The 15,181-nt window shown below is 54.9% G+C and overlaps 1 protein-coding gene and 1 long non-coding RNA gene across 3 annotated transcripts in view; one reads left to right on the forward strand and one right to left on the reverse strand.

The window, feature by feature from the left end:
• Positions 1-839: 839 nt before the first annotated feature.
• Positions 840-15,181, reverse strand: part of KCNN3 (potassium calcium-activated channel subfamily N member 3) — a 138,076-nt gene continuing 123,734 nt past the window's right edge. For both annotated transcript variants that reach the window (XM_008155743.3, XM_054712075.1), the window contains 3 exons: positions 6,446-6,573; positions 5,165-5,234; positions 840-1,163 (listed from right to left, as the gene is read on the reverse strand). In XM_008155743.3, coding sequence (XP_008153965.2) covers positions 867-1,163; positions 5,165-5,234; positions 6,446-6,573 — 495 coding nt within the window. In that variant the 3' untranslated portion in view covers positions 840-866. The remainder of the gene's footprint in view (positions 1,164-5,164; positions 5,235-6,445; positions 6,574-15,181) is intronic.
• Positions 11,418-13,215, forward strand: LOC114227818 (uncharacterized). Its single transcript, XR_003613915.2, has 2 exons — positions 11,418-11,563; positions 12,717-13,215. It is a non-coding gene; the product is annotated as an uncharacterized LOC114227818 (long non-coding RNA).

Genomic DNA, 15,181 nt, shown 5'->3' on the forward strand with positions numbered 1-15,181 from the left:
AACGCCAGCAAGCTCCCTGAACGGAACGCACCCACACTGGGACCCGGACCAACTCCACACACATGTAGAGAGTGCCTACTGTGTGCAGGGGAAGGTACCAGGCCCCCTTTTCATTTGGGTCAAGTTCAAACAAGAAAATACCTGGGTTGAATGGTGTGTGTGTGTGCGTGTGTGTGTGTGTGCGTGTGTGTGTGTGTGTGTGTGTACGCTCTTGCAGACACACAGGTTTATATGGGTATTGATACTGGATGGAAAATCTGGCTTTTTCTTTTCCTGGGTGTTTTTTTTTTTTTCTTTCTTTTTCCATCTCAATTGGGCTTTCTGGTTGTATAAGCTATGGGCGGGAAGAATGACTGTTTTGGCAAGTCGTGGGCAGCTCTCTCTTCCTTTTGCCATCCAGCGGCTTCCTCAGACAAAAGGAAAAGAGAGAGGTGTGCTCGAGGACCCCAGTGGTGAGGAGCCCACTCCCCAAGCCTCGCACGCCCCCTCCCCCAGCGGGACCCTCTTCTGGGCGGTCCGCGGTTGGCCGCCTCAGCGCATGGGACTCCCACTCCCGCTGTGAACACCTGAGATTGAGCGTGGATTTCTGTTCTCCACCAGCTCTGCGGCAAGGGCCCTGCCAGAGGTGTCGCTTCCTGTCATCTCAGCTTCCTGCTTCCAAGTAGAGGCACCTAAACAGAGATTAGATTTCTGGTTTCAAGGCATATCGAACCAAGCACGCCGAACGAGCATGAGTTAGTTAAGTAGCTCGGACTCTCTTCTTGACATTCCCCGGTCTCCGTGCTCCTGGACGGCCAAGGGACCAGGGGAGAGTTGATTTGCATCTTAAGACCTATGGGTAATGCTTCTGGAGTGGGGAGGTTTATTTAGCAACTGCTTGAACTCGTGTACGGGGTCGGGAAGGAGGTGGAGCTGACCCCGATCGGGCTGTCGGAGAGTGGGGTGTGGGTGGTGCCCACGGCCACGCTGACGCCCCGGGCCTCCATGATGGCCGAGAGCAGCTGCTGCTGCTGCTGGCGCAGCGTGTCCGCGATGAGCACGGGCAGGGAGTTGAAGCTGGCGGCGAGGTGCTCCAGCTTGGACTCCAGGCTCCCGATCTGCTTCTCCAGGTCCTCGCTCCGATCGTTGAGCTCTGTGATTAGGTCATACATGACGTTCTGCATCTGGGGGAGAGGCAGAGGGACGAGAGACAGGAGACGACAGGTCATCACAGAGCAATCTGCAGTGGCAAACGTGGAGAACTCCTCCAGATTCCAACAGGAGTAACTTCCACCCCGGCCACGCCCGCCGTGGCCAAGGCAGCGGCAGCTTACTTTCCTGGAGACACAGAGACTCGAGGGGAATGCTGGGTTCCCCTCCCCCCATTACAAAAGGAATGCATATCCAAATAATTAAAGGGTAATATGCAAATTGACCCTAACGGTGGAACGGCCAGAATGACCGCTCGACCAGTCACTATGGGACACACTGACCCCTTCTTGGTCTCTTTCCCCAGCCGGCAGGCTCCCATCGCCCAATGGCGAATGGGGAACTGGGGGTGAGTGGCGGGAGATGTGGGTGGTGCCAGGCCAAGGCCCCTGCCCCACCAGTTGCCCCCACACACAGAGGGTGACCTGCGGCGGGGGCGGGGCCGGCGAGCAGGTGGGAACGGCCGACTTCTTGGTTCTTCCCCCTGGCCGGCAGGCTCCGATCGTCTGATGGTGAACGGGGAACCGGGGGTGGGTGGTGGCAGGGGGCGGGGCCGGCTGCTGGCAGCCAGGGAAGATGGCCCTGATCACAGGCCAGGCCCAGGGACCGTATCTGTGCATGAATTTCGTGCACTGGGCCTCTAGTTCATTATAAAAAGACTAGAGGCCCGATGCACGAAATTCGTGCAAGAGTAGGCCTTCCTTCCCTGAGCTGCCGGCACCGGCTTCCCTCTCGCACCCGGAACCCAGGCTTCCCTCGCAGCCCCAGCTTCGTCACATTACGCTTTTATTATTATAGATATTAGGGAATATGTATAAGGGGAAAGAAGCAGCACTTCTTTCTTAAATGGAGAGTTCTCATGTTATCACACCCAACCTTTTAGTTCCTATGGTGCTGGCCCCTGGTGATGAAAGCGATGCCACTGGTGGGGAGCGGACAGTGCAAGCCTTGGGAGCAAGGTTCCTGGGTGTCTCCACACTCCCAGGTGCTCCTGAGGGGGCAAGGGCCGAGGGCCAGCTTGCCGGTCGCTCTGTGTCCCTCCCGCCAGGAACCGCAGCTCTCGGGGCTCCTGGTCATCAGCCAGTGACACCCTGATCCTATTTCATCAGAAATTTCAAATTTCTCTGAAAGACGCAGAAGCACTGGTGCCCTCAGGGGCCCAGGGAGGAGGAGATAAGGTGAGAGAGAGAGAAAAGGAGGAGAGGAAGGTGGCAACTATGAGAAACCAGAGAGAAGATGGGGGAAAGGGAGACTGAAAGCATAACACCTTCCCAGCCGGCGACATGCCCACAGGAACCGACTGGCGCCCAGAGGGAGCCATGGGGGGGGGGAGGGGGGAGGAAGGCAGGGCTGCCCTCGCAAGCAGGACCCTGTCCGGGACGCCCTCGGAGGAGAGGGCGGCAAAGCACCTCCTCAGGTGCCCGCCTTCCCGGAAGGTGCAAAACCACAGACACGTGTGACCGCGGGGCCCCCCCGAGGAGCTGGGCTGCGTCCGGCCCTGGGTCTCCGCCCCGGCGCTGCCCGGCGCCGACTGCCTGACCTTGGGAGCGTCGGTCGCTTTGTTCCTTTGGATCTTGGGTTCCTCATTCACGCTCCCCATCAGAACTACCGTCCGCAAACCCTTTCCTAGGAGCGTTTACAAGGCATTTTCACGTACGCCTCCGAGGTCAGGACTCGTGTTTCCATCCCAGCTGAGGGAATGGAAGGTAGCGGAAGAGCCCCAGGCCTCCCAGCCCTGCCTCCCTGCATTCAACAACACAGCCACCTGACGCTTCCTCCGCTGGAGGGGACCACAGGGCAGGGCTGGGCGCTGGGGAGCTGGGAGGGAGGAGAAGCACAGAAAGGAGAGAGAGAACACAGCACCGTCCTCTCCCCTGTGCATCGCCTGGTGACTGGAGGCCAGGGAGGGTGGACAAATGGGGAACATGCTGAGCTGCTGCCAGGACCTGGGGGGTGTGTGTGGGGGAGGGGGAGTCCCCCGGGGAAAAGACACAGCCTGGATGGCCGCCAGCATTCTCCTCTCCAGGTCCCACAGGGCGCCTGCCCTGCAGCCGTTCCCCTCGACCCTCTCCTCCACACCCCTTCCTTCCAGGTAACTCACTTCCAGATTAGTCACGGTTACTTCCCCACCCCATGCACAGGAGCCTCTTTCCGGATCACCGAGGGCTTGCTTCACCCCCGTCTGTTCCGCGTTGGCCCCACCTCCGTGAGAGGCTGCGGGTGGCGCTGAGGAAAGCAGGCTGGAAAGCCCCATTTGCCTGATGGTCCCGGGAGAACTCCTCTACCATCGCTGCTTCTAGAAGAAATATCCTGGGGCCCGAGGTTGGGCCATCCCTGCACCTCACAGGGTGGGCCCCACGCCCTGTTAAGCCCTACAAGACCCTCTTCCTGGCCACAGCGGATTGGTCCCAGGGTGGACACACGGCCCAAACCAGCCAGCCATCTCAGCTCCGGGAGAGTTTAGCAGGAAGACCCACAGGCAGCCGACTGCCTTTGCCTGTGGCTAGAACCGGAAGACTGACTCTCTGGTCAGGGGCCGGCCACGGTCCGCTGGGGAGACGGGGGGCAGAGAAAGCGGTCAGGGGCGAGGGGCGGGCGAGAAAAAGAGAGAGAACGGAAGCGGGCACGTGGACAGGAGAGAGCAGAAAGGGCAGGAGGGCTTTCCAGGGCGGCTCCAGTTGGCTCCTTCCTCCAGTCTGACCACGTGCCTGCCTTGAGGTTGTGCCTGGAACGAGCCTTCCTTGCGTCTTTATAACAAATGCCTCCATTTGAAAACTGAGTCCTCGTGGGGTTCTGGTACGGGACACACCCAAGGCCCCAGGGAGCTCCCTCCATCCCTCCACATGCCCCCTCCTCCAGGCTCTCGGGAGCCCTGCACGCCACCTCTGCACCCTCCAGAGGCACACAGGCCTGCGGCTTCTCCCTGCACAAGCCACGCATTCCCTGGTCGGAGCCCCCCACGCCCCTGGGGCTTGGGCGGCCCTTTCTCCGGCCGGATCCCTTCTTTGAACGAGGCGCCTGCACGGGGCGCAGCAGCCTGCCGTTTCTCTGATTGCACCCTCTTTTCAAAGGGTGTTTAATCTGCCGGAGGGAGTTTCTCTTGCCTACCCGGGGAACATGTGCCATTATGGTAATTGACATCTGCTGGAATATCCTGCTAGTCTGGCCCTGGGCTGTACACTTAATGTATAATTTCTGTCAGGAGTCAGTGAGAGGGCCTGCAAGGGGCGGGGGTGGGGGGGCGGGAGAGGGGGGATTAGAGAGGGGGGCGCGAGGGGGCGGACGGAGGTGGGGAGGCCCTCTGTTCAGTGGCCCTGTACCCAGCTGCACCAGTGATTTGCAAGAGGAGCGAGTTTCTCTACAGAATTTACAGCAGTTCAGGGCCAGAAACGCATCTAGCCCTGGGGTTCTCAAGGGCGGATCTCGTTTTTAGCATCATAGCATTCATCCTAGGCTATTTGCCTCTTGGGAAGTAAAATGCACTCCACCCCCAACTTGGGGCGAGCACAGCTGGGCTAGAAGGACCGAAGGATGCAAGAACCTGCCTGTCCAACGATACCAGCACACCGGAAGGATTTTCCCAGGGGGCCTCGGCAGCATCGTGGCCATCACCACCCGTCGGTTCTCATGGGTGTGCTGGGCCCTGTGCACACTCGAGCTCATCTTAGGAGCCCTCAGCGTACAGCTGATAAAGCAACGCACTGCAGAGATGGAGAGGTCGGCTAATCGATTCCAAGCCAAGACAAACCTGAGAGACGGCACTTAAGAAACAAATGCCAGGGTTTAAAAGGCATCAAGACGCGCGACTGGACTGCAGACGTGAAGGGCTTGAACCCAGACGGTTTCTCACCGGAGGAGGCGCTGCCCTTTGCCCCCCTTGCCCTGCACTCTGCAGTGCGGACGTCGGCCACGCCGGAGAAGTCCAAACGCCAGCGTCCGAGGACGCTTTAGGACGGCTCCAGGTTTTGCCACTCACCTTGGAAAGGTCCACCAGGGTGTTGGCTTGGTCGCTCAGCTTCCTCTGCTCCATCTTGACACTCCGCAGTCTGCGGAAAAGAGTTGGAACGGCCGCGGTCTTCAAGTGCACGTGCAGGTTGAGCCCCCCACGCAGGTCCCCCTTCCCCACCGGCTCATCTGGCTTTGGAACCCAGCATGGGAACCTCGCACGTGGGTGACAACTGGCCAGAATCAAGGGCTTGTCAGGTCCCCAGAAAGCAGATTCTTGTCTCCATGCATGCTTGCCTTTCGTCACGTTGGCTTCTCACTACGCCCAGATCATTTTCTGGCATCTGTGCCTTTGTCTACCCAGCGGTGGAGAACCGTTATTTCTGCCAAGGGCCATTTGGATATTTATAACATCGTTCTTGGGCCATACAAAATGATCCACTTAAAATTAGCCTGCTCTGTTTGGTTAAACATTTAACCAACTCACCCCTCGTGCCTTGGCAGGGCCAGACCAAGTGATTTCGCTGCCTTATGCGGCCCGAGGGCCGGATGTCCCCCACCCCTGGTCTAGGCTATGCCTTCCACCTTGAACGCCCTACTCTCGGCCTTTCAGGGTTTCCCCAGAGCTTCTAGGTCAGAATAACTGTTTTCACCCTCTATTTTATCACCATGCTTTAAAAACACATGTATCTTGCCGAAACCGGTTTGGCTCAGTGGATAGAGCGCCGGCCTGCGGACTCAGGGGTCCCAGGTTTGATTCCGGTCAAGGGCATGTGCCTTGGTTGCGGGCACATCCCCAGTGGGGGGTGTGCAGGAGGCAGCTGATCGATGTTTCTCTCTCATCGATGTTTCTAGCTCTCTATCCCTCTCCCTTCCTCTCTGTAAAACATCAATAAAAATATATTAAAAAAAAATAAAAATAAAAACACATGTCTCTTATAGGAAGCACTGACCACCATTTGTTCTGCTTCGAGTTGCAATGTATGTGTGTATGTGTGTGTATGTGTGTATGTGTGTGTATGTGTGTGTGTGTGTGTGTGTGTGTGTGTGAACCGTGAGAACCCTTCGAGCCTCTAACTCTAATTTCCACCTTCCATGGCAGCCTGCCCAATGTCTGGCAGTGGCAGGTGCACCAAAGGAATAAACAGACTGGCCTGGGTCCCCTTGATCGCCCCCAGGGCTCACGGAGTGGGACAGAGTGGATCTCTCCTATCCTCTGAGCGTACAAGGAGGGACTGACCGAGCTGGGGGGGGCCCCACCCCTCCTAATTTGGCCGTCCCGCCCGATGGCCCAGCCTCCCCGCACACTCACTGGTGGATAGCCTGGAGGAACTTCCTCTGGTGCTTCCGGACTTTGGCGTGGTCAATCTTCTTTAGCAGCTTCGTGTGTTTGTAGATGAGCCACGTTTCCCGGAGGACATTGGCCGCCGCATTCTTGATCTAAGGGAAAGGAAACAAAGCAGGCTGCTCATTTTCCTAATTTCGCACAACGTTTTCCTGTGTGCTGACGTAGTCTATCCTATAAGGAAACGACTCCGCCATGATCTAATTCCTTAATCAAATCATGACCTCTTAGGGTGGGTGATGAACATTCATCTCTTACTAATCCTGTGCTGGATGCAGTACACGGGAGCCTGGAGTTGGGCGGTGTTTCTTGCTCTTTCTTAATTATTTCGGGGCTGCCTCCGACTGTTGGTGCTGGTGCTATATTCAGACAAGCTGTGTTAACAAGACCCGGGGGCCCGGGGCACCTTTTGAGCAGATAAACATATACCGTTGCTGCTCTCGCACGCGGAGTTCCAGTACATGAGACTCCCATGGTGCATTGCTCGCATTCGGAGCGTAAACAGAGTTCCTATCAGCTGGAGATTTTTAAGGGCCTTTGAGGAAAAGTCTCCCCCACCAAATGGAGCCATAGGTGTCAGCAAACCCATTGCCTCCTCTCCCCAGACGGCCAGAAACATTTACACCGCAATTTTACATGGGCCCGTAATTGGCACGAAACGGAACGAGTTGAAAGCCGCATCTGAACATTGGTGAGGACATTCAGGCGTGAAAACAGAGCTGCCTCTTTCCCTACCCTGGCTCCTTCCCTGGGCACTGCGATCACACGTTTCAACATACGACGCTGTCATCGACTGACGTGGAAACCGCTGATGTCACCCGGCCCGAGACTGGGCTGAGACATATCGATGGCACCCAGATGGCTGGGGACGAAGTTTTAGTGCAAACACAGACACCCTCAGCCATCAGTAACAAGAGCAAGAGGAAACATCTCTTAGGAAGCACCAGCTCGACAGATTTCTGGTTCACCATTCCCATTTCTGACAGCCCCGCACACTGGCACAGGCCCGGGGCCCGGGGCCCGGGACGAGCCGGCCAGCCCAGGAGCAATCAGGTTACTAGCCAGAAAGGGTTTTAATGAAACTGGCGAGTCCAGGCTCGCTTCTGCAGACTGACATCAACAGATGGGACGTTGTTAAAATGCTGGGCCATGGGGGAAGGCCCAGGGAACATTGTTTTGCAGGCTGAAAAGTTTTGTGTGTATGTGTTTTAAAAATTTATTACTAAGGCTGGATTACATTTTTCATTGGCGCAGAAGTGATGTTCTTAAAAGAACAGCTACGTCTTCTCAGAAATGTCTCAGTGACATAAACATGGCTTTCTTTCGTTCAGTAAAAATCCACTATGACAACAGTTTTAATGACTTAATTGCCCAACTTTGGTAAGTTCTTGCTCGGAAGGAAGCAGGTCGTGGTGAGTATAAGCTGGAAAGTGAGTGTCCAGGTGAGGGGCGGGGGGGCGTGGAAGAGGGGTGGTCTCTGTCCAGGCCGCAGAGAAGGGAACCCCTTCTCTCTGCATAGAGCAGTCTTCTGTAGGAAGAGGCCATTGACACGTGATCGCCTCAGTTCCCCTGGGTGCTGAGCCTCCCAGGAAAACCCTGCCGTGGCATTGAGGAAACCAGCAGAGTCTTAGCACCAAGTCTCCTCCTCCCATGGAGTTAAGGAAGAAAGGTGCCATGGGCCTCTAACAATGGTCTCCGTGTCCATGTGGAACGATCAGGTACATTTGAAAAGCCTGCAGGTGGACTCTGGTTCCAGCAGTTAGTCAGCAGGTGAGGAGTAAATGCTTAAATACCTGTAAGAGGGGAAAAAGAAGTCCTTTCTTTAAGGTTGATAGGAGGCCGGGAGGAGGCCACGATGGTGGTGCTGATGGCCGGAGGCTATACGGCACCAGGCACAGGTCTGAGTACCTCATGTGCGTGAACCCAGTTAATCCTCACAACCACCCCATCAGGCAGGTACTAATGTTATCCCCATTTTACAGATGAGGAAACGGAGACACAGACCGAGACCATGAAGCTCTAAACGGCAAACTGAGTCAAAATGGATTTGTGTTACATACACAAACTGATATCAGTTCTTGTCATCTAGCCCAAACCCCTATTTAAAAGGAAACCGCTTCGGCCCAGTGGGTGTGGCTCAGCGGTTGAGTGTTGTTGACTCAGGAACCAAGAGGTCACCAGTTCGATGCCTGGTCAGGGCACACGCCTGGGTTAAGGGTTCGAGCCCCAGTACGGGGTGTGCAGGAGGCAGCTGATCAATGATTCTCTCTCAGCGTTAATGTGTCTATCCCCCTCTCCCTTCCCCTCTCTCTCTCTAAAAAAACTCAATAAAACATATTTCAAAAAAAAAAAAAAAAATGAAAGGAAACGGCTTCAGAGATAGGCTTTGAGGGCCAGAATCCCACAGCTAGCAAATGGCAAAGTCAAAACAAGAGCCAGGCCCAAGAGGAGCAGAAGGTTTTCATGTGGTCTGAAGAAAGACCTGACTAGCTTTTATCTCTACACAAACAAGATTATTTCCTGTTTTCCAGGACCAAGGAATTGGAAAGGACATTAGAAGATTTTTTAATCATCTTGGCCTCCACTTCGCAAGATGACAGAACAGGGAGTCCGTGTCCTACACTTAACTTCAGCCCAAATGTGAGGGACTGGAGTCACAGCGCAGCCCCGGGCGGCGGAGAGAAGCAAGTGCACCATCTTTATGGGTCTGAACAGGAGGCCCCTGTGTACTCGGGAAACTGATGCTAACGCAAGCTTTGGTGCTGGCTCTGAAATGAATTGCCAGCAACCAGCCTGGCACAGAGCTAAGTAGATCAATATCTGCAAGAGAAAAAGAAATAGGCTTTTAACTGCTCTGTGCGTCCCCAGGTTGACAGTAACTGCTGCTGTGACCAGGGTCTCCCTTCAATTCACCTGGCAGGTGAGTATCGTTAGGATGGGGAGCAGCTGAGGGCGTGTGCCTTTCTTGAGGTTCGCTGAGCCCCTGGTGGGGCTTTGGGGTGCCTTCTGAGCTCTCTGAGCTCTCCTGGTAGATGGGGGCACCAGGGCCAGAAGGTGCTCCTGGGGGTGGGATGGGTCAGGGCACTGGGAGAACCTGAGCAAGGTCGGCCACGGTCAGATGGGGTCAGGAATGGTTGGAAGAGGGCCTTTGTGTGGGGGCTGTTCTGTTCCCCCAATCCATAAGCCTACGAGCTGATGGTTTTCTCTCCATAGGTTCTCCACCCAAAAAAAATGTATGCTTTCATTCCGATGAATGCCAGATGGGCTCAGGGACCTACACGCTTTAGGAAGAGCTTTAAGACTAATGGGATTGAGCAGGGAAATCATCCAAAGGAGATCTTGCAAGGAACAGTGACAGCAACACTTCCCGAGCGCGTCCTGTGTGCCGGGCTCCGTGCGGAACACTTCGTGTCTGCGGTGTTTCATTCGCTCTCAGGAAAGCCTCACAAGTGGGTGCAATCATGATCTCCTCCTTGGACCTGTTACTGAGTCTCTCTGAGACTCCGTTTTCTCATTCCTTCCTTCAAAAACCCTTTGCCAAGACACTGTCCTAGGAAGTGAGACTACCAAGACGCACAGCCCCGTAACATGCAAAAGCCCTCGTGGAGTGTGTCATCTGGTGGAGACAGCATGCAGTTTGTAATGGAATAGCAGAGAACAATACAGCAGGGAGCTGTCTAGAGAGGATGCAAGTGCGACAGATCTGCAAAATGGGGTTGTCGTGTTGATTAGATGAGAGGACACTCCAAACGCGTAGCACAGAGCCTGGCCAGAGCGCTCTCCAATGTAGCTTCCTGAGTACCCCCTTCCCTGCAAGGAAAGGTCAGCTGCTTTCCCTCCACTCCCTCCTAACAAGAGAGAACATTAAACAGAACACAGAACTCTGCCCTCGAGCCCTTGGCCATATCGTCCAAGTCCATGGCTGGCTCTGGCCACCCCTCTGCCAGGGTCACCTGCCACTCGGTGTTACAGGCGGACTGTAGGTTGCAGAAGGAACACGAGACAGGGATGAGGGAGGCACCTTGTTGGACTCCCCACGCCTCCAGCAGCCACAGGCAGACCTGGGCGCTCCCCTGGGGGACATCTTTAGCATGCCCGCTATGCTGCCAGGAATCCTGTAGGGGGGGGTGGGGGGGGGGGAGGGAGGGGGGAGTTGGTGTTCACGGGGATGCCAGAGAAGAGGAAGGGAGGTGGGAAGGTCAGGCTTAACTTTAAGAAGTACTCAAGTCACATTTCGATGAACTGAGGGCTGATGAACCTCACAATCTGAGAACCTAAAAAAGCCAGCTCCATTGGACACATGGCTGGGGAGCAAGGCCCGCCCCTCTTCCCCCTCTGCGAACCCCTCCCCCTTCCCCCTCAGCCACACTGACTTCCTGCAGCTGCCATCTCTTTCATCTCCCTCCTCTTCCCTCTCTCCGTCCTTCCCCATCCCTTCTCAGGCCTCCCTGTCCATCTCACCTGGAAGCGGGCCTGAACTGGGGCTCCCCCCCCCCATGGCGGGCAGGAAATTGGGGCAGGAGCGAGAAGAGATGTATTTCTGTGGTTCAAAGCTGGAGTCTGAAGCTCCCACAGCCGCATGGTAACGAGTGGCGGCTGTTTCTCTAATGCTATTCATGCGACGCTCAGTGAGTTTGGAGGTAAACCGGCTTTTCTCGCCAGCAGGCCCGGAACCCTGACCACCGTGCTGAGTCCCAAGGAGCTGACTGTTCTGGAAAATCCACCGGGTGATGGCTGGAGAGCTGCCCACAGGCCTGAGGACAAACTGCAGCCCCGGCTGGGACCCGGCTAGCTGTGACGGCCGGGCCACCCTTGCCCTCACTGGGCCGGGGAGGCAGGTTCCTAAGGACGCTCCCAGCTCAGAAGCTGTTTCTATGACTACTGTCCCACCCTTGTCGGGGGCAGACCCCTTGTGGGTAAGAGAACGTACAGCCCCCTTCTGAGGAGAATCAGCATTCCTGACAACTGCTCCATCGGTTCTCGGATAGATTTTAAAGAGATTAAGACCTGTTATGGGAATCCACTCTTGGGAACAACCAGTTGTCAGCCACGAATCTAGTCCCTGAACCAGACTCTCTGCACCCGGTACGACAATGACGACTTGTCTTTTCCTACAAAAGACCTGACCATGAGTAAACCTTTGAATCAGGAAAAAAGAAATAAATTCTGCTTTTCCCAGCAGGCTTGTGATAACACTTTGACCTATGCTCATAATTAAAAGTTTTCTTTCGCCCTGTTCGGTAGGTCTGCAGGGATTACTAGAGGTGTCTGAGCAGAGCTAAGCCGTAGAGTCTGAGGAGATCCACGGGGAGGCAACGTAGAGGGTGACTGGGTTAGAGCGGTGATGGTGCCGGACCGAGGCGATGGTGGCGTTAGGTGTGGCGGGGCAGAGGGCCCGGAGAGGCCGGCGGGCATGAACAGCCGTGGCCATGGCAAGGTCAAATCAGGCTCGGAAACGGCTGGCAGCCCTGTGGGTCCAGATGGTACTAGGTTTTCAGGCATGGGGAACAGTGACGTCATTAGCTGACCCCGGAAGTCAGCAGAAGGAACTAAATAGGGAAGAGGTGGGTATGGTTTCACGGGGGAAAGGTACTTGGATGGAGTATTGGGAGCAAGAACCCCTTGTGGCAAGGATAAAGGGACACAATCCTCAGCCAGGGGCACACGCCGGAGCCGTGAAGAGAAGGTGTGGCAAACAGAACGGCTCCTGTCCATGGTGCCTCGTGAGCCAAGTGTGTGTCCCTGGGCAGCGTACCTTGCCGTTAGCAAGGAGAGGTGCTCTGTGAGGGCGGGCAGTAAGGATGAGGGCAGGGACCGTCCCCCCCAGAACCCGAAGTGTGGCGGCCAGCAGGTGACCTGTGATGGAGGTGTTTAGTTACATAACAGAGAGATGGGGGCTGTGTGTCATTGACACGCATGGTATCTAATGGCCTAGCGGTTGGCAATACTGTCTAATTACAGAATAGCCATGGCAGTAACCTGCCAAGTCCGTGTGAGAAGACCTGAGGGCATAAAGACAGACAGGATGCTGCATCAGGGCGACAGGTTATACAAGTGGAAGAAGAAGAGCCGTGGGATTCGGGAGAACCAGAAACGGAGTTCTTCCTCCCCACCAACAAACACAAAAATCGTGGGACGCTAATGGCAAAGACAGGATGATCAAACCCTGGGACAAGCTGAGTATTTTTATGATTAATAGGTTACAGTCCTTTTTTTTTTTTTGTTTTGTTTTGTTTAGGTGTTTGAGGAATGAAGGTTGCATGCACTTGTAAGAGGTGGCTTTTAACTGTGAAACTGAACTGTCCACTCCTCAGAGTCACAGCTGGTTCCTCCCACAACCGGATGCTTCTCTGAGATCTTATGAACAGACGGAGCCTAGCATCGCTTTGACCCATGAGCCACTCCGGCTGGACACGCTGGGCCATTTGGAGGGGACAGAGGACAGACGAGGTGACCCCCCAGGGAGAGGAAGGTGGGCTTCTCGGAGCAGGCCAGGCGTGCAGCCAGTCTCCTCACTCAAGGTCGTCACAGAGCCTTTGGGAGTCCCAGTCCCTCCAGCTTTGCAAATAGCTCTCTGTCAGACCATTGCTTTTGTGTGGCTTGGTTCCCTGGGGAAGAAGATACTGGACATGAAAGGGACATCTCAACAGATTAAGCGTTTTCAGAGAAGCGAGACGTTATTCGATTAAAACGGTGCCTTGCGCTCATGAACGAGCAATAAATATTTGTTGGTTTGATTCTCAGGCCTACCTTTCAAGGGGAAAGGGGGCTGACTCTGAGGAGGATGGCAGAGAATTGTTTCTGAAAGGTTGAAATTAGCCACCCTAATCTCATCTCCTTTGCAATTGGGCTGCAGAAGAATTGTTTATTTTCCCGTCATGGGAGGGAGCTGGCTTTCCTCGGCTTTATTTTCCTCTAGAGTCTGATATACGGAGTGAAAAACGGAGGCCAGAGGGATAACATGAAGTACAGAGTCTACCCTTGGCTTCCAAAAGCAAACCAGAGCGGAGAGCCTGCCTCAGCTTCTGAGGAGGTTTTAGAGGCAAAGCTCCTTGGCAGTGGCTCCTGCACTAAATTGTTTCGGGGAAATAGATGCAATATATTTGAGTAGAGGTGTCCCGATCTCCTTTGTGATTTGCTCAGTGCCAGGCATGGCTTCTGCTTGTGTTACTGTCACGGGGCTGAACGAGAGCAGCCGGGTCCCAGGGCTGCGGGGGAGACCCGGATGGCCTCCCCTTGGGTACCATCCTGCCATCTCGATGTCATGAGTTACGTTTCCTTTTGTACAGTGGACCGCTCAGGCCCACCATGTGCCACATACAGGAAACCCTCACTTAACATTGTCGACAGGTTCTTAGAAATGCGACAACATGACGTGTAACAAAATCCATGTGCTTGGCCGGCGTGGCTCAGCGGTTGAGCATCGACCTAGGAACCAGGAGGTCACGGTTTGATTCCTGGTCAGGGGCACATGCCTGGGTTGTGGGCTCCATCCCCAGCAGGGGGCGTGCAGGAGGTAGCCAATCAATGATTCTCTCTCATCATTGATGCTTCTCTCTCTTTCTCCCCCTCCCTTCCTCTCTGAAACCAATAAAATATATTAAAAAAACAACAACACCAAAATCAATGTTACCTTAGCACAAACAAGAATTAAGTCCCTATGACATTACAGCAACCTTATAACAAAGCATCATTATCCAAGGACCTGCTGTACAGCCCTCTGTATGTCACCAACATAAGACTATTTGCCTGTACCCGTTCCTTTTAACATCTGTGGAGGCTCTTAGAGAATCCGATACATGTAATCAAAGACCAAACCATCATGCACCATAAATAATTCTGCCGAGAAACTGGAGAGGCCTTGGCAACAGCCCACCCTCCCCTGCCTTCCCCGGGAGCTTGCTCATCCTCGGCCATCCTCCTCTCTCTCTGTTCTCCCCTCCCGCCTTTGTCTCTATTTCTAACACGTCTTCACTGTGCCGCGACATTGGTCACTGACGTTTTTCTCTAGCTTTCAAAAACCCAAATCAGCCTGGCCGGCAGTGGCTCAGTGGTTGAGGGTCAACCTACGAACCAGGAGGTCACAGTTCGATTCCCGGTCAGGGCCCATGCCCGGGTTGCAGGCTTGATCCCCAGCGTGAGGCGTGCGGGAGGCAGCCGAGCAAAGCTTCTCTCTCATCATTGATGTTTCTACCTCCCTCTCCCTCTTCCTTCCTTTCTGAAACTAATAAAATTTATTTAAAAAAAAAAATCAAAATTCGGTTGGGCCTTCTAACCCACTTCGGTCCCAAATGAGAAGCACTTGCTATGGCGGCCACGGCCGCACAAAGGGTCTGGCTTCTCGCTCGTCTCAGGAAGAGGAGCTGGTGCGGGGACTCCTCGTTCTGCCGGCAGCGCTACGGAATGCTCCGTCAGCGCTGTCACGACACGAACGGCTCCCGCCTGCCTGCTTCTGTCTCTTCTAAACGGGCCTTTTCTTTCCTGACGAGGCAGCGGGGCGTCAGCCTCGGTGCGCTCCCGCTTCCCGCACGTTCCCAGCGTTCATCCTTCTAAGCCGCCCGCACAGGGCACAGGTGAGAAACGTCAGCCGGACAACCCTCAAGGGGAGAGCCGGACACTGACGGTGTTCGGGAATGGGAGCGCCACAGCCGTGATCATCTTTAGTGACATTTTAAAAAAGGACTGGATGTAGATACAGTTCCA

The sequence above is a fragment of the Eptesicus fuscus genome, chromosome 22 (assembly GCF_027574615.1).
Source record: "Eptesicus fuscus isolate TK198812 chromosome 22, DD_ASM_mEF_20220401, whole genome shotgun sequence".
Taxonomy (NCBI): domain Eukaryota; kingdom Metazoa; phylum Chordata; class Mammalia; order Chiroptera; family Vespertilionidae; genus Eptesicus; species Eptesicus fuscus.